At 40.2% G+C, this 19,814-nt stretch overlaps 1 protein-coding gene across 1 annotated transcript; it reads right to left on the minus strand.

Moving 5' to 3' along the window:
- Positions 1–13,753: 13,753 nt before the first annotated feature.
- On the minus strand, positions 13,754–14,468 carry Hmgb4l7 (high-mobility group box 4 like 7). Its single transcript, XM_006257584.5, has one exon. It carries the CDS (start codon positions 14,313–14,315, stop codon positions 13,809–13,811), a length of 507 nt encoding a protein of 168 aa, XP_006257646.1. The 5' UTR covers positions 14,316–14,468; the 3' UTR covers positions 13,754–13,808.
- Positions 14,469–19,814: the final 5,346 nt, after the last annotated feature.

Consider the following 19,814-nt stretch of genomic DNA (forward strand, 5'->3'; position numbering starts at 1 on the left):
CAAGTATGTCACTGGAGGTAGGCTTTGAGATTTTCAAAAGTCCAGGCCAGGCACAGTATAGTGTCTCTTTCTTCCTTGCCTGGATCCAGATGTAGAACTCTCAAATACTTGTCTAGCACTATATCTGTCTGTGTGTCACCATGCTTCCCACCATACTGAGAACGAATTACTAAACCTTTGAAGCTGTAAGCAAGCCCCAAATTAATTGCTTTCTCTTATAAGAGTTGCCTTGGTTATGGTGTCTCCTCACAGCAAGAGAACAGTGACTAAGATAGATGTGAGATGTGATATTACTTCTCCCTCCCCCTCTGACATAGATTCTAATCTTCATGTTATATATTAACATCTGCTCAGTGAAGATAAGGGAAGGTTCGGTTTTGAAAGCGTGATTAGAATTGAGATCCGGGAGACCTTGGGGGAGTTAGTTTGAAAAGGCTGAAACAAATCCAAAAGTAATTACCAATTGTCAGCCTTTGAGACTTTGGCCGTTTAGTAGAAAGCAGGAATTCGAGGGTAGTATATCAGATAAAGATGCTTGGGTAGTTAGACAACAAAAGTTAAGAGAAATAAACTTGGATCTGGAGAAGTCTTTACAGGTACAATCTGGAAGCCATTTCCCCACTGAATTTATTTACTATCTTTATTTGACTAATGAGGAAACGGAGACTGAGGTATTGCCAAAGACATTAGCAAGGTGACACCCTGGCTGATCACATGTGGTGATGGCTCTCGTTCTTCCCAACATCTGAGCTCTGTCTGCTCAAGCAAACTGCCAGAATCTGCTCTGAGGCATTTCTTTGTTCCTTAAGCACTATTGCTAGAGACAAGAATTGGTGGTGGCAGATTTGGGACATGAGAATGTGGGTAAAGAGTTCTTTACTGCATTAAGATGGAGGGCCAAGAGAGGTGTGGATTGAGTGACTAGGCTTTGAGGAACTGGGGCTCAAAGAAACCGTGTTGGTTACATTCACCATTTACTACATGGGCATAGCCTTACCAATTTGCCTCAGTTGAAACATTTATGATATAGACTCTTGTCTGTTATAAAGCAGCCACTTAATCCTGGTTGCTGATATTTAAATATGGCCTTTGGTCCAATAGTGGTGCATAATGGCCACCAGAGGTAAGCTGTGAGAGTAAGCTGTGAGTGACTCATAGCTGTCATAGAAGCCAAGGACATTTGGACACTATCACCAATATTTTCGTTTGGTGTGTATGATGATTCCATACAAACAATCAAATGTGCTATTTACTTCCAATCCCCAATCCCTATGTGGACCTTTATCGGAGGTAGTTTTATTCCCTATGTCAGATGTCATAAGGTTTTCAGAGAAAGCTCAATACTGCTTACTATCCCAACAGAGCCTGAAAAGACTCACTAAGATCTTCCCTGACCTTATTTGCTTGCTGTTACATATGCATTGCCTTCATAGCTTCCATAGACTCCTAGGAAAGAACCTCTCCACCCTAAAGAAACAAAGGAAGAGGTCTGGAGAAGTGGTATGCATGTGGGGGCTAGGGTATGGTCTGTAAAGGCCTCTTTAGCCTGACTTTTGTATTTTCACCTCATTTCTTTCCAGGCTCTGGATGGTTGGGCCAATGCTAATTGGTACAGCTGGTTTGATACTTAAATGATTAAATAGCAGGTGGAGCAGCTGGTGTGGCACAAGACCCCTGGGAAAGGTGAGGAAGTGGCTGCTGCTGGAGGGGGAAGCATCTAGTGGAACTTGAGCCTTTTAGAGGCTGCTAACAAGAAGGAATGAGGATCTGCTCCTCTGCTCCCTGCTGGGTTTGATGCTCTCATATCTATCTAGATTCTAACAATGTAAGACCACCAAAATGAATGACACAGCCTATTTTGAGTAACTGAGCAGTGAAAGCACAATTCTTTACAAACATTTAAGAATCATTAAGATCATAGGTCTCGATTCTGGCCACACAGTATAGAATTTTAGGTAAACATGAACACCCATATCACATAAACCAGAATTCTCACAACTTATTCTTGCATTCAGCAAGAACTTAATAGTAACAAGCAATAATAAGCATTTATGAAATGTTTGCTTATGTGTGTGAGACATATTTTAAGCACTTTACAATATTAGGTTGTTTAATACTCATTAAATCACTGTGAAGACTGCCCTGCAAGTGACACACTGATGGCCCAGCTTCTAGTCTAAGGTCCAACAGGCATTCTGACTCCACTATCTGACTGCTTTTCTCCCATAGTATGGATCAGCTGGCCTCCAAGGTCTGGTTCATTGAAGTCATTTGGTTCCTATGAGGACACAAACCATAAATTTAAAAGTTTAAAATTAGAAGGGACCCAAGACCTGGAGGCTGCTGTGTTTTTGATGGTCGCCTGCAGTGTGCCTTGCATTCTGGCAGATTGGGTTGCTTGCCTTGGGCTGATCTTACCCTTCCCTTTCCTTGATTAATTCTGTAAATACTAATGCAGCCTAGGGCTTTATCCTCTGCCACAATCTCTTGAATTCCAAAGCTTCTCTTGAATTCCAAAGCTATATAGGCATTTGTTCTTTTAACAATCTTCTCTAGCTCCACATACCCACCACTTTGTTTGCAAGCCATTTCTTCTCTGTTTGTATCACAGTGGAAGCATCACTGTCCATTCAGTCACTCAAACTCAACAGCTGGAACTTGAGACTCTTTCCTGTCATGTATACCCTAGCAGTCTGAGTTTGAGATGAGTCCTAAATGTCTGTCTCAGACCTCATCTTCAGTAACAAATAAATAAATCAATCAATCAATCAATCTAGAAATTATAGTATCTACCAAGCAGACTTACCTGACTGATGAAAAACCAAAACCAAAACCAGTGTAGATAGTGTAGACTCAACAAGTGTCAGGATTTGTCATATATCTCCTCAGAAAGTTGGCTGGGTCTCTATGGGGTGTGAGAGAATTGAGGCACAAAGGTAGAATGCAGGGTTATAGCTTAGATCTTCTAGCTTAGAGTTACCATTGAGATACCTTAAAAAGGGATGCCTTCCTTAAGAGTACAGTGGGGAAGCTCTCACCTAGCATGCACAGAGAGTTTGTTTGGTAAGGCCCCAGTCACTCTGAGAAAACATTCCCAATAATTCTGGCAGGATTCTTGCCATTGCATTATTCTACCATCCTTTGGGAATGCCTTGGCTCTAGGTCAGTGTTGAAGCACAAGCTCTATTCATAGTTGTTTTGTAGCAGAGGCTGAACAGGTGCAAAGCCAAGGGAGAATATTTGGCTACTAAAACCTTGGAGGCCGTGGAGTTTAGCATTGACTTCCTTCCTTTTGGACCTCAAAGTTTTTACCTTGCTTTTTGTGCATTGCAGTCACACATTTCAGATCCTTAAACTCAGGATAATTATTACAGACAATTATGCTAGCAACTTCCCCCATGATGCCGACTTTGTTCTACAAATGGCAGGTTCATACTGTATTATTTTATGCACCACCATAAAGCACCAAGAGTCATCGGATATATCACTGAAAAACATAAGTTTTAGAGAATTTAAAATGAACTGGTAAAAAGTCAGATGATACTTTTAAAATATTATTCATTTAAAACCAAAGTTGTTGCCCAGAATAGAAAATCACAGATGATTAGCTGGCCTTGGCACTGGGGTTTGATTGGTAGAGTCTGGTCAGAACCTTGCAAATCAGAGAGGAAGGGAAGACACTAGGATTTGAGCAGTCTCAAAGTTTATCCCCATGTTCCTGCCTTGGCTCTATGCTGCCTATATTTGCCTGTTCTGAGTTCTCCTCTGGTTCTCTGCTCTACCCTCCTCTAGGTTACTCTTGTCCATTTCCTGGCATTCTTTTCAAGGCTACCTATTTTTTCAGGCCCCTGATGATGCTCTGTCCTCTGTCTATTGGCAACGGGCTCTTTCCTGTGAATCCACAGAAATCTTTGTGAGGAAATGGAATTCTACCATTTGTAGAACTGTAGTTATATATTTAATAAAATTGTGAAGTCAAAAATAGTATGAACGAACTATAGCTACATGGTGATATATGGGTAAGTCTTAAAATGGTGTCAAATGAAAGTAGGAAGACAGAGCAGCTTTGATTCTAGTATTCAGCCTACAAAAGAAGAGACACAATATGTCTTCCATCTCATATGTCAGATTCCTTGCCATTCCATACAGAACCAGGCACAACCGTTAGCACACAAAAAGTATCAACAAACATGTAAGTCTTCAAATGAGTAGGAATGACCAATTTCTATATTGCAAACATCCACTTGTGTTTCTGCTTGACAAGTTAGCTACAGGAGTCAGTCCATTCAACTCCCTCTTCACGTCCCAGGTTCTCTTTATATAGCCCTTGTTTTGTTATTCTTCTAACAACAGTGTATTTGAAAACAATACCCTTGATATTTATCTTACCCTCCTCCCTCTCCCTCTCCCTCTCCCTCTCCCATTCCCGTCCCTCCCCTTCTCTTGCTCTCACACACCTTTACTCAGGAAGTCAGGGACAGTGCTCCTCTTGGTTACGAGTTTGTCCTTGGTGTCCACTATTAGGTCATCTATGGATTCAATGAATAAGCACAACCGTTCACTGACTTGGATAAGTTATTCTACCACATGTTTGTGCTACGCTTTGCATAATAGAAACTTATAATCTAGAGAGCAAAAGCCATGAGTCCTATGTTTCTTGTTCCTTGGTAGACATTGTAGACATAAACCAAGCACAGTTCATGATGGTTGGGATCCTAACACACAATGATAGGATTCTCTTTCTTCTCACTGAGACCAGCTGAGGAGGTTTTGCCACCAATGCACAATGGCAAAACTGATTTTGGAGGGAATAAAACAGTAGATGCAAAATTTGATGGTCTATGCTGACCAACAGAATGTGTTTTAATGCATTTTGAAAGTCAGGACCAACCATCTTCATTATGAATATTTATAGCCTTTTGTTCTCATCTGTGGCCGTAGAGAATCCCAACAGAGGCTAGCAGTCATAAAAGCCTGAAAGCTAGCAAGTAGGTTAGTTAAAGACAGTAGCTATAGAAAAAAGTGACCTCCTCAAACCTGCGGTCTAGGAGAGTCTTGTGATTGGGAGCCATCTATCTACCCTGTAGCTGCAGGCATTGCCCTAGCATGTTGCCCCAAAAGATTGCTGTGGTAGAGTTACAGGAAGAATGGCCTCTGAGTCCAGGAAGACATTGTGTTAAGCAATTACAGGAGCAGATGCCGAAGCAGACTAGCTCCTCATGTAAATGAACCTAGAGGCTGTGAGGCAAGGCGGCTGGTACCACTCTTAATTTCCCCAGTGGTTTGCTCCTGCGCACTATGTGGAGCCACATACACAGAAGGACTAAGAAAAAGAATAACTTTGGTCCTTCTCTAACTAAAACAGAGATTGTTGAAAGACCATTAAGATGGTTCCTAGCATGTACTGCCTGAACGATGATCCGCTGAAAAGGAATACAGAACACTATTATAATTTGGAATTCTCCCAAGCAATTAAGATGTTTGGCTTTTCTATCCTTGACTATTATCATAGGTAAGCTATAGGATCCCTGAGTCCTAAAATCCACCAGTAAGGCAGGGGGGAGGGCATACCTGATAAATTGCAGTAGCAAATTGAATAGCTGAATTTGACCATGTCCTGTGTTGCCTTGGGGTTCACATCTCCACTGGGGTCTGCTGCATACACCAGTAGGTAGATAACTGAAGACTGCTCCCTTTGCTTCTCCATAACATTCATAACTAGAACTTGAATCCATGTTGATTCTACTGGAAAGTCTCTGGTTTAAAACGATCATATCTGGTTAATTTATTAATTCAATGTACATCTGTGGATTTGCCATGGTTTGCTACAGATTGTTGGATGTTATGTATACAAATAAATATTAAGAACTGGCTTCACCCAACTTCTGCAAGTTCTTCTGACCACCATATACATATGGTGGTATATGGGGACCCCCCCAACCCACCCTCTACATGAAAATAAGTGAATCTGAAATAAAATCAAAACAAGAATTAAGTTTAAGCTGTGAGAAAAAAGTCTCTGTATGGAAGATCTTTCACTTTAGTGGGAGATAGATATGTAATTTAAGTACAATACACCAAGTATCATATTATATATAACACTTTAATAAAATATAAAATGCACAGTACATTGCAGGGTGTCTTAATATCATATGAAATCTATTTATAAAGTTCGTTCTACTTGTCGATGGATTCAACCAGCCTTGGATCAGAAATAGTTGAAAAGAAAAATTTCATGCATTATTAAAAGACTGAGGACAAAGTTGGGAGTAAATGGGCAGGTATGGAGTGATTCTGGGACAAGTTAAGGAGAGAAGGAGGAATAAATATGTTCAAAACACACTGTAAAATTCCCAAAGAAGAAAAGTATTATAAAAAAAGTAACGGCATCTGTACTAAGCATGTACAGAATTTCTTTCATGGAATTATTCTGTAAACAATACATTGTAACTGGTTATGTAGGATTTACATTGTATTAGTATTTATTGTAATTAATACATGGTGATTTAAAGAACAAAGGAGGATGTATGTAGTCTATATGCAAATACTATATCATTTTATATTAGGGATTTGAGTATCCACAGAGTTTGTTATGTGTGGCTATGGAGTTAGAATTAGTTTTTGGCCAGTATCTCCTTATAATATCTCTTGGGCTGTTACAGGAAGATGGACTTAGCATGAAAGGATGGGCTTAGATAGAAGTAGGGAGATGGAGACTCTGGCGTCACACTCTTGGTGCAAGAACTGGATGTAAAGTTGGTGGCAGTAGAGTTGGTAGGAGTAAGTGGTCTTGAGAAACAGGAATCAACATTTTCAAGACTTTCCAATAGACTGGTTGAGGGGCTATAACGGAGGGAAGAGCAAAGTAGGTTTTTTGAGTTACTGACACAGAGAATGAGAGAGAAGGAGGGCCATTAGCCAAGGTAGGACTCCTAGGAAGAAAAGAGTAAAGTTCTACCATGTGAAAGAAAATGGCAGCTGGCGATATACCTAGCACAAAACTTTCTATATTTGTTTTCTTTTACCTTAACTGCAGTAGTAGGGATTGAACCCAGGGTCTCACACAAACTAAGCAAGTGCTCTGTCAATTAATTTGCATCTCATCTCACTTCTCTGCAACTCTATGTACATTTCGGTGGACTTTGGTTATAAATAAAGGTTACAGAAAAATTTTACCGCAAGGCCTTTCATTCTCATAACCACAACAAATAGTTCTCAGTGTATTGTTCAGTATTCTATTGTGGGAAAGCTGTTATGCAAAGAATAGTAGTATAGGAATTATCCAGGCCAATTTTTTTGGTTTTAAAATTGCTATTTCTATTGAAGCCTAGAGAGGGGAAATGATTTCCACTAGGTTATGATTTGTAGCATGTCAGGATCTAGAAGGCAGGTATTTTTCCTCACAGCTTTCTTGCTTGTTCTTTCTCAATCCCAGAATTAGAGCTGATTATATTCTTTGCAGTTTCCTCTTCTCCATGTACTCTGCTTGAGCCCATGTATGAGAACTTCTACTGAATTTCTTTATAAACAGATCGTATATCTTTTATTTATGAATATATGATATTAAAATATTTATGGCCTCTTGAAAATTTAATTTTGAAGGTATTAAAAGAAAGAATTAAGATTAATAAAAATGTTATCTTAGAAAACAAAAGGTACACAGAACAGACACTTTCCTTCATTCTGAGTCTGTTATGTTGTTTACTTGGAATTCTAGGTTCTTTTTGTGTTTTTTTTCTCTCTCTCTCTGTCTCTGTCTCTGTCTGTCTGTCTCTGTCTTTCTCTGTCCTCTGTCTCTCTCTGTCTTTGTCCCAGTCTCTGTCTCTGTCTCTGTCTCTGTCTCTGTCTCTCTCTCTCTCTCTCTCTGTCTCTGTTTTTTGGGGGGGAGGGTCTCTGGGACACCTCTGACCAACACTGCTAAGGGATACTAGTGATCCCTCCCTCAGTCCTTCTTTGCCTGACCATCCCCCCAACTCCCTACTTATACCTGCCTCCTCATCTCATTATTCTCCTTTGGCCTTTGAGTCACTGTGCTCTACTACCCCCCTCCCCCAACACACACACTTTAAGATCTTTCTTCCACTTAACTATCAATGGTCCCTTTGTAGGTTTCTGGACTCTTCAGGCATTGCACATTAAACACATAAATCTAAAGGTTTCATTCTAAGAACCATAGATGAGTGAGAACGTGTGTCATTTGTCTTTGGGTCTGGATTACCTTCTCACTCAACTGTTTTCTAGATCTGTTTACCTGTAACTTCATTTTTGTTTAAAGGCTAAATGAAATTCCACTGTGTATATGTAGCACACTTTAATTATCCATGTGTTAGTTGATGTATACCTAGAGTGCTTCCATTTCCTGACTGAATGGAGCAGCATAGAACATCGCCAATCAATTATCTCTCTGTTGGACATAGAGTGCTTTGGCTATGATTGGTATAGTGGGATCAGATAGTAAATTTGTTTTTTAGGCTTTTAAGGCACTACCACATTGACTTCCACACTAGCCTCACCAATTTGCATGTCAGTCAACAGTGCATGAGTGTTTTCCATCCCCCATTCTTTCTAGAATTTGTTGTCAATTTTCTTAATCTTGGCCATTCTGAGTAGGAGAAGATGAAATGTCATGGCAATTCAAATTTGCAATTCCCTCATGACTTAGGATAGTGAACACTTTCAAAACCATTTCTTTGCCATTTATACTTCTGAGAATGTTGAGTTTCAAGCCCTTTATTTATTTATTTTATTTATTTTCTTTTAAGAAAGTTTATCATTAGTAATTTTTCTTTTTCTTTTTGTATCTCCAATCCCTGCCACTGTACCCTTTCCTTGCTCCCTTTTGAAATCATGGACTCTTTTTCTGTTTAATTGTTATTTGTTATCAATTTAAATTGTTATTAATTGGTGTGTATCTATATGCCTAAATATGTACATAAATAAAATATAAATATATAATACTTATATTTATATTTTTGTGATATAATATATTTATAATAACTAGATTATATTTATAATAGATAGTTGCTTGTATGTATATAAGTTTAGGACTGGCCACTTGGGATTGAATAACCAACTCATAGGATTATCCCTGGGAAGTACTATTTTTCCACTCTCAACATTCTGAAGTTGCTTGTGTGTTTCTTTTTTCCTGAGATTTCTTCTTTCCATGTTAGAGCATTTATTAGTGTTGTCATTTGTTCATGTCTTGTTTAGGCAGCCACGTTGTTGATATGTCACATGTGAACCCATTTCACAGCTAGAGAAGTACGACAGTTGCCCTAGGATCATGGAATCCATTGGTCTTACCATGTTCCATCGTAAAGCAGCTAGCCTGATAGGACAATGGAATGGCCTTTTGAAGACACAGTTACAGTACTGGTTAGGTGTCAGCATGGAAGACTGGGGCAGGGTTCTCCAGAAGACAGTATATGCTTTGATTCAGCATCCAATGTATGGTACAGTTGCTCCTATTCCCAGAATCCATGGTTCAGGAATCAAGGGGTAGAAAATGGAACAGTCACACTCACTATTATCCATAGTGACCTACAGTGCACTCATGTTCCATAAGACTGGATGTCTCAGCTTGTCTTCTGCATATGCCAGAATTCCAAAGAAGTAGGTTCTAATGCCAGTAAAGGAATGGAATTTACAGCAAGAACCAATAAGCAGGCAAAGAGTGTAAGTTTTCTTCTTCCATGTCCTTTATATAAGCTGACACCAGAAGATGTGGTCCAGATTAAAGGGGGCTCATCAAAATCAAAATATCTGGATTAAGAGTGGGCATTCCCACATAAAATAATTTAATTAAGAAAAAAATTTCACAGATGTACCCAGCCACTTAGGTGTTTTTTTTTTTTTTTAAATTCCAGATGTAGTCAAGTTGACAACCAGAAATAATCATTGCAATCAACATGGCTGCTAAGTAATACATATTTTAAGTATGTTCTCTCAGTTATTTGAATTTCCTTAATGTTTACTGCAATGTCTCATTTTTCACATCTCATTTTATGAATTTGGGCCTTCTCCTTCTGTAAGTTAATTTAGCTAAGAGTTTGTCGATTTTCTTTATCTTTTCAAAGAACCAACTCTTCATTTGATTGACTCTTATTATTCCTTTCTATACTTCCTATCCAGATATTTATTGTTTGTCTCCAATGAATGTTTTTAGATTCGTTCTTGTTTTTCAATCGGGTTTATTATTAGGTCACTTGTTTGAGATCATGTTGATGTTTTAATGTAGACAGACTTACACACTTCCCTGTTAGGGCTGCCTTTATCGTATCTCATACATTTGGCTATGATGTTTTATTTTGTTCTAGGATTTTTAAATTTTCCCTCTTGATTTCTGCAATAACCCATTATTCAGAAGTATGATATTTAATCATTTCTCTCTTTTTCTAATTTTTTCCCTTGAGGTAGTTTTACAGATCTTAAAGCCAACCTCCAACTGTAGCTAATGATGGACTCCTAATGTTCTTGCTTGAGGCTTCCGAGTTCTTGGATTACAGGTATGAGCTACCACCTGTAGCTCCCTTTTCTAACCTCCAAAGGCATATTTAATGCATATCTGTTTATCGGAAGGCATGACTAGATAGATTTTTCCCTTGCAAAAAGCATTTGTTGCTTTAGCCATTGGGAGTGTTTCATGATGTACTTGAGCCCTGAATTTTCTAAATTTAGTCTCTAACATAATTCTGGAATTTTAGTTAGTCCAATGTTTACTGTTCTAGTTGGCGGTGTGAACCAGGGAGAGCAGGATCTAAAAATAAGGTGTTCTAAAGTCTTGTGCAACAGAATTTGCATCCGACAATTTATTCTCTGAGGTTAAGAAGAGTCACCTGAATGAAGTATACAGTCACAATGACAAGCCACACATGGGAAAACAAATTTTTCCAATGAGACATATGAATAACAGCAGGTGAAGGAAACCCACTCCTATCTGCAGCACCTGGGAGGAGCACACAACACCTGGGAGGAGCACACAAACACATGGTAACAGGAACAGTCTCCTGGTTTTAAGAAACTGGGGTCATGTGACTTTTGTTTTCTTGGAGTTTTCTCATAAATACTCATTTTTCCCATAAGCTTGATGCCATTCTTGAACTGTGTTCCAATAGTCCAATATTAGAACACTAAATACATTCTCTAATTTTGGTCAGTCCAGCATTAAAACTCTTCCTTCTTCCCTTGTACAGAAATTGACATTGCCAAGACTGGTGAGCTGACTATTGCTGCTCCATGTGGACAGATGAGGAATTGTTAGCTATTTTCCATAATCTACATGGAATTCTACTTTTATGGTGTCTTCCTGTCATTATTTCGCTCTCTTTTACTACTTATCTGGGGTGATCTAACTTTTTCTCACTTTGACCATCTACACTTTTTTTTTATTAAGAAAATGAACATTAAGAATAGGATTGACATACCGAATTCCAGGTTTACAAAAGTTTTTGAATCTCATAAGAATCCAGGGGTTTGGGGATTTGGCTCAGTGGTAGAGCACTTGCCTAGGAAGCACAAGGTCCTGGGTTCGGTCCCCAGCCCCGAAAAAAAAAAAGAAAAAAGAAAAAAAAAAGAATCCAGAAGTATAAATATTCACAGTGCCTGGTGCTGTTTACCTATTATTGAGTGCTTATATCAACCAAACACTAGGCTAAGGGATTTGCATAGATTAGCTCATCACATGCTCAAAGTAATTACCAGTGCATAACTTGTGATATATTGAATTTTGTCTTTCCATTCATATCTTGCAAAGCTACTTTTTAGTAACTTCAAATATGACTTTATTTGGAGACAGAATCTTTATAGAGGTTCAATGATTAGTATTAATTGTTAACTTGATAGAATTTAGTATCACCTTGGAATCAAGTCTCCAGAAATGGCCATGACAGATTGATTATCTTAACTGTGGGAGGAGACCCTTCTACCTAAATGTGGGCAGGTTCATTCTTTGGCATGGGACCCTAGGTATAAACAGCAAAATAAATACTAGCCAAGCAGCAGTATTTATCTCTGCTTCCTAACTATGTGTTACCTATTTGATGTTCCTGCCACTGTGCAGACTATCACAGCCATGGTTGTCTACAACCTCAGACTGTGAACTCAAGTAAATTCTTCTTTCCTTAAGCTGCCTTTGTCATATGTTTTATTGAAGCAATGTGAAAGTAAGTAATGCAAGAGATAATCAAGTTAAAAATTAGATTGTCAAACCAGACCTAAATTCAACAGGATTACTGTCTTTATAAAATCTGGAGAATGTGACAATAGACATATCTGGAAGAAGAAAAGCATGAGCAAGTGAAGACCTTCATCAACAAGGCAAGGTGGGTCTTGAGCTCATTTTCCCTCAGGAGACACACTGGTCCACAGATTTTACACTTCTACCTTCTAGAACTCGAAGGTAGTGTATTGTATTCTTTAAGAACTCTTGGTTGATGAAAAAGGTGACCATGAATTTGAAGAATGAGGGATATATGGGAGAGTTGTCAGGGAAGAAAGACAAAAGACAAATGTTATGATTAAAATAAAATCTCAAAAATAAACAAAAACAAACAAAAAGATACTCTTCAAACCATGACTGTCTATAAATACATAATTGTGTTCTCTGGAAATTTTCTATGTGAACAATTGGTTTTTGCAATTTTAAACCAATTTAAACATTTTATTTAAACCAGAAAGTGACAATTCAGGCAAAGCAATATATTTTGAATGAGTCTTAAATACTGAAATTACTTGATTTGTTAAAATAAGTCCAAATCCATTAAAGAGAATATGAATCAAAATTTAAAAAAGAACAATTCCTTCTCCTGTATGTGCTTTTCTACGGCAATCCTAACAATAGTATATACACACTAGTCTACAGGCAAGGAAACAGCTACAGAAATAAATAAAGTAGTCAGGAAATGTACTGGGACTAGAAATCAACTGTTTCTGACCTCACATCTGCTATCTACTGTCCAAATTGATGCAAGTGTGGCATATCATTGCTTTTTCCTAAAGAGTTGAATCACCATCCAAGCATACCCTCTTAAATTTGAGAACTGCATAGAAATATATTAGTAACCAATGGGCAGAAGCTGCTGATTCCTGTGGTTGAATTAGGGGAGAACTGGAAGAAACTGAGGAAGAGGGCAACCCTGTAGGAGGACCAGGAGTCCCAATTAACCTGGACACCCGAGATCTCTCAGTTACACTGGAACACCAACCAAGATGCATACAGTAGCATATATGGGCCCCCCAACACATATACAGCAGAGGACAGCCCGGGTCTGGGTTTAGTCAGAGAAGATGCACCTAACCCTCAAGAGACTGGAGGCCCCACATGGACCCTTTCCTGTCACATGGACTTGATGTGTCGAAATCCAAACAACTTGGTTCTAAACCCAGAGTTGTAATCAAAATCAAAATGGCTGCCTGCACAGACAGCACAATTTGCTGTCTTTTTGGCCCCATTCTCATGAGATGGCAAGCCGCAGAAAAAGCTAGGATTTGTATTAAGAAATCTCTGAGCCTATCACTATACTTTTTGGTCCCAAAAGCAGCTGTGGAGCTCGCTCCCCGTACACAAATGGCTTTTCACGTGTGCTTGACCACCCAGGTCAACCTAGGCCATTTGGGTCCTGCAGCCAGTTCCTGTCTTAGAGCTGCCTCTCTGAGAGCCATCCTCCCCAAGGCTAGACCTGAATCAAACCACTCACTACCACAGCATAGCACGCAAGGACAATCAGAAAACACTAAACACCAGAGCCAGAAAGCCAGTTGAATGAGGTTTATTGTTTCAGACTGGGTTTGCCCCATCCCTTGAAGTTTTACTCCCCGCGCTGGCATTGGTGGTAGTAGGCCTCCCGCTCTTCAAGGTACTTGGCCCTCAGAACCGCAGCCCTCTCCTCGTAGGGGATTTTATCCGCTTCTGAACACCTGGCCCACATCCTCCCTGCAGCCTTGGCCACCTGCGCCACAGTCCAGTTTGGATGTTGTTCTTTTATCTCCTCAAAATGGTCTTGGGAGAAGAGCAGGAACGAGGATGGTGGCTTCCGCGGTGCATCTGGATCTCTCCTTCTTCTCTCCCTTCTCGGTCCGGTATAGTTTCTCATTTCACGTTGGTACCGATCTTTGTCGCGCTTGGCCAGGGCTTCATACTTCTTTTTTTCCTTCTTTGAGATGGTCTTCCATTTTTCAGAACACTTTCTAGAAAATTCGGTAAAATCATAATAGGTGTTTGGCTGTTGCTCCCTTGTTTGATTTCTGAAGTCCATCATAAAATGGACATAAGGCGAGACGTTCACTTTCGGTCTTACTTTGCTGTCTTTTCCCATGTTTATAGAAGCACGAATTCCGATCCTGCTGATTGGAGAGCAGCGATTGGTCTTCACGTCAGGAGCAGCCTAGACAGTGTCCTCCATGGGGTGAAATCTTCCCTCTGTGTGCGCCTCAGCCAGGGCCCAGCCTTTTCAGTGCTGGTGGGCATTGTTGGGTCAAAGAAGGGAAAATGTGATGTCATCCCTGAGCTGACCAATGGCTGCCAAGCTCAGTCATTTACAGGTAGGTCCTCTACTTTTTTTTTTTTTCTGTGTGGTTTTTTTTTCATTATTAGAAAGATTTGTGTGTTTGTTGTGTAGATTTGAAGTACTGGGGAGGGAACTCCAGGCCCTACACATGCTAGGCAGGGACCCTACCACTGAGCTCTATCTCTAACCCCATTAGAGTGGTCCATAAGCAAATGCACTGAGGTGGAGATGTGGAAGGCAGAAGGAACGCTATGGGCAGTTTTCAACACACACACACACACACACACACACACACACACACACACACACACACACCTTGGCCCATATGTGCTGGCACTACTTGTGATCTGAGCCTCTGACTGATCAATCAAACCTTCCACGTATCCCACAATTTCTGTCCCATGATGTGTTTCCATACTACAGATTAAGGGACATCTTCCCCTCTCAACCATAATATCCAAACTTCAGCATGAGATATCAAGCACCTAACTTACTCTACAGAGACTGTTCCCCAGCTCCTATGATATGAGCTGTCAAATCCCAGGCACAGATGCTCTCCTCTCCACAATGTGATGGGGTTGCCACCCCACAGTCAAAACTCTGATCCAGAATTGTTCCTGTTTGAAAGAACTGCAGGGACAAAAATGGAGAAAATCCTGAGGAAAAGAAAGTACAGAGTCAGGCCCAAGGTCGGATCCATCTCAAGGGGAGGTCCCAAGACCTGACACCATTACTGAGGCTATGGGACACTCACAAGAAGGGAGCTATCATGACTGCCCTCCCAAAGACCCAACAAGCAGCTGAAAGAGTCAGGTGCAGATATGTGCATCTAACCAATGGACAGAAGCTGCTGACCCCTGTGGTTGAATTAGGGAAAAGCTGGAGGAAGCTGAGGAGGAGGGTGACCCTGTAGGAGGACTAGAAATCTCAGTTATCATGGATCCCCAAGATCTCTCAAACACTGGACTACCAACCAGGCAGTATACACCAGGTAGGTTCTACAAGTACTATCTCCCCACTGAAGGGCATTTCATCTAAGGTCCCTCCCTTTGAGTCCTGAAAGTCTCTCACCTCCCAGGTCTCTGGTACATTCTCAAGGGTCCCCTCACCCCCTACCTCCTGGAGTTGCCTGTTTCCATTCTTTCTGCAGTCCTTCAGGGCTTCAGTCCTGCTCCCTCCCCCCAATACCTGATCCTCTTCCCCTCCCTGTCCCCTTGCCAGCCAGGTCCCTCTCTCCCTCCTCCCCACACCGTGATTGCTGTCTTCTTCCTCCCAAGTGGGACTGAGGTGTCCTCACTTGGGCCCTTCAGCTTGTTCACCTTGAGTTCTGTGGATTGTATCCTGGGTAGTCTGTAGTTTTCTTTTTTTTTTTCTTTTTTCCCCTTTGACTAATATCCACTTATTAGTGAGTACATACCATACATGTTCTTTTGAGTCTGAGTTACCTCACTAGGAAGATATTTTCTAATTCCATCCAATTGCCTGCAAAACTCATGCCTACAAACAGGGGCCTACCATGACTGTCCTCTGAAAGCAGCTGCTAAAAGAGTCAGATGCAGGTTTTTTCACCCAACCAATGGACAGAAGCTCATGACCCCTGTGGCTGAATTAGGGAAAAGCTGGAAGAAACTGAGGAGGTCGACCCTGTAGGAGGACCAGCAGTCTCAATTAACCTGATCCCCAAGATCTCTCAGACACACCGGACCCTCAACCAGGCAGCATACACTAGCAGATATGAGGTTCCCAACACATACACAGCAGAGGACTGCCCCCCGTCTGGGTTTAGTCAGAGAAGATGCACCTAACCCTCAAGAGACTGGAGGCCCTAGGGAGTGGGGAGGTCTGGTGGGGTGAGGAATGGAGGGTGGGGACATCTTCATTCATAGGGGGGTTGGCAGGAGGTATGGGAAGTGAACAATTAGAGAGTGGACCAGGAGGGGGATAAAGACTGGACTGTTAAAAAAAGATTAAAGAATAAAAAAGAAGGCAGTTTTATTTAAAAAATAAAAACCATATTGAAATGCCCTTGGAATTAAGAACTATTTTCACTGTGAATAGCTGAAATATAGATGCTCTTATTACTGAAAAATCATTCTTGAGACATCCAGAACAATTTTTTTAGCCTTAAGCTGTCAAGCCAATATGACCCAACAAACTGGCTTCTTTTGTTCATGGTTATTCCCTATGATATGGAGCTCTGAGACCCGGTGGTTTAGTCTCTTCTTGGGGGTAACTACCTGAGAGTGATTAGAGCAGCAGAGTCTAAAAATGCCTTCCTTTTGCTCATGTTGGAGAGTGATGGGAAGACAACAGAAACACCAAATCATCTCTACATCACATGTTCAAAATTTTTAAGTCACTTTCTATATAACTATTGAGTCTAGATGTACTTAAGGTGGATCCAAGCTTCTCCATGGAAACATACCGGGCTATTAGAAACCCTACCAGGACAGGTCAGCAGCTTGGATTATGTCGCAAAAACATTTCAAATCAAGTCCTATGTGATGCTAATGGTTTGTATAAATGCGATGGTTAGATAAAAGGGGTTTGGGGAGTTATGCTTGAAGACACTAATTAAATTCACATCAACAAATCAACGTATTGGTCTTGCATAGACTAAAAGCACTTTGGAATTACTTCTTTTGTTTGAGTAGCATTAATTAAACTCACACATTTTATTGATATTGAATAGCTACCTTAAAGCACAGACCAAGTTGAACAGCCCTTCTGAGTGCATTGCTGTGAAGCTGAGTAAATTAGAAGTTTTTCCCTTTCAAGGAGATAATTTCCCAGAATTTTCTAAATCTCACAGCAGATAGAGCTGTTGACTCTTTCTTAACAAATTCCATCCAAATGATACATACTTTTACTTAACTGCTACAGGGTTAACTTCAGTTTTAAATTATCCTCAATGCAGAGGCAATAAAGCATTTCAGTAAATATGTCTCAGAGGAGATGTTAGGAGGAAAATGTGCTAGCATTCTCAGTAACCACTGTCCAGGTCACCATTTCAAAGTGCAAGCAAGACACATGTGAAAGAATTATGACTCGCCATGGGCAGTGTTTGTCAGAGTTAAGAGTTTATAAATATCTCAAGAGTCTAAAGCCATGACTCCATGCAGGGATACTTCATTTGAGAACTAAATTTCTGCAACCTTGTCAACAAAATTAGATTTCTCTGTTATTATTTTGTTTCTACTTATGGCTGCTTCATAGTGGAAACCTAGAGAGAGGATGACTGTATGAGGAGCCTTCAATAGCTGCTGGAAGAAGACAATTTATTTCTTGATACTCCTTTTCTTAGATCCGCAAATCAGGAGTTGCAACTGGCTGAAAGGAGTTGTTCATTTTGCTCAACATGACTAAGTAATCCTAGCTTTTAAATGCTAAGATAGAGCATTAAATTTGCTTCAACACAACTTGATCTAGTGATGACTGTGTGTAAAAGTCTTGCACTTGGTGCTGGCAAAGGACTGTAGAGGGAAGCAGGGTGGTAGAGGGGACAAATATGAGGTGATGCACAACAAATGGCCTCTACTTAATAACAGTGCACATAAATAATCATCACTGAATTCAATAATTCTATCAGTAAGTGTCATTTTTATATCCAGTATACAAATAAAGAAACTAAGGCTCAAACAGGAAGTGACTGCTGCTCTCTTTCATCCTGTTAAGATCATTTCATAGATCACCTAACTCTGGAGTGTCTCGGGCTTTGTCTTTAGATATCTTGGTCATAATACTCTTCCCCTGTTGTGTTTTCATTTAGTTTCCTGCCTTTAGAGACATCTTGATTAATTAAATAGGTATCTCCAGAATGATAGGTCCTACTTAGAGTTCCCAATGGTGTCTCTGCCTGCCATTTCCCCAAATGTTCCCCTTGCTGTCTCGTTATGAGTTGACAGACTTTCCATCTTAATATTCTTATTGGATAGTCTCACATCTTTCAAGTAGCTCCACGGCTACTATTTCAGCCTGAGTTGCTTCTTCTATTGCTTGAATTTAGTACCATGGCTTTTTAATTGCTCTCCCAGCTTCCTCTCTTGATGCCCATTGCTGCATAATAAATTACCACAAGCTTAGATACTTGAAACAACGTTCATTATCTCATGGTTCTATAAATCAGCAGTATGAAGGGGTAGGGTGAATTCTCTACTTAAGATTTCACCAAGCTGAAATGAAGGTGCAAGATGGGCCATGATCTTACCTGGAACATTCCAGTAGGGGAACAATTACCTTCCAAGATCATTCAGAGTATAGGCAGAATGCATATGCTTGTGGTTCTAGGTTTGAGGTCCCATTTTTCTCACTGTTTGCTTGCTGACCAGGGGTCAGTCACTCTTGGATTTCTCAAGAGTATACCCATTGCTCCTCAAATTGTTCTTTCCATCATCCAAAGCACCATGAGAAGCCTCGTTTGCTACCAGCACAAGGAAACCATCTGCTTTGGAAAGGTTCATTTGATTGGGTCCAGCCCACCCATATCATCTCTGTCCTGAGTTCTGATAACTGAGAACTTAAAAAGTTCCTGCCAATTCTGTTCTAGAACAATGTTCTGTTAACTAAGTAGATAAGATACTTGCTCACTAGACCCCCTTTCAGTAAGACCCACCATAATAACTCTATCTCAGGGTCTGCTTCTTAAATTCATTCCTTCAATCCATAACACAGAACATAAGATTTCATAAAATAGCATGTACTATATTTTTTTTCTGGAGCTGGGAACTGAACCCAGGGCCTTTTCGCTTGCTAGGCAAGCGCTCTACCACTGAGCTAAATCCCCAACCCCGCATGTACTGTATTGTATGGGTTATTGTCTGTCTTCTTAAAATGTAAGTTTCACAAGGAACTTTGCTCATCTGTGTCTGGAATGTATCAGGCACTCAGCAAATGAGTGTTAAACGAATGGATCAATGACCATAAACACCAGCAAATGGAAGAATTTGAAAGTCAATATATTAGACAATTGGAATCTGTTACCTGATTAGAGCTTATAGCCTATGGATAATGATGAGGTTCAAGTTTAAGACTGTAATAAAATGTTTCTAAAGGAAAGTTTTCTCCGGCAGGTACTAATCAAGGATTCCCATGATAGACACAAAGAATATGACAATATGAAGAGAGAGTCAGAGACTAGATTACTGAAGCCATGCTCTAAAAAATACTCAAGGAATCCCAGAAACTGGAGCAGCTTCTAGCATCATTAGAATCAATGTAGCTCCACCATTAGTGTTAGTTCAGACTTCTGCTACCCGTAAAGGCAAAAAGATCAAGCTCCATTTACTTCAGCCTCCAGCTTTGTGGTAT

This window comes from Rattus norvegicus, chromosome X, assembly GCF_036323735.1.
Source record: "Rattus norvegicus strain BN/NHsdMcwi chromosome X, GRCr8, whole genome shotgun sequence".
Classification (NCBI taxonomy): domain Eukaryota; kingdom Metazoa; phylum Chordata; class Mammalia; order Rodentia; family Muridae; genus Rattus; species Rattus norvegicus.

Coding starts and splice junctions, on each gene's coding strand:
- Hmgb4l7 (XM_006257584.5), bottom strand. CDS start 14,315: ATGGGAAAAGACAGCAAAGTAAGACCGAAAGTGAACGTCTCGCCTTAT.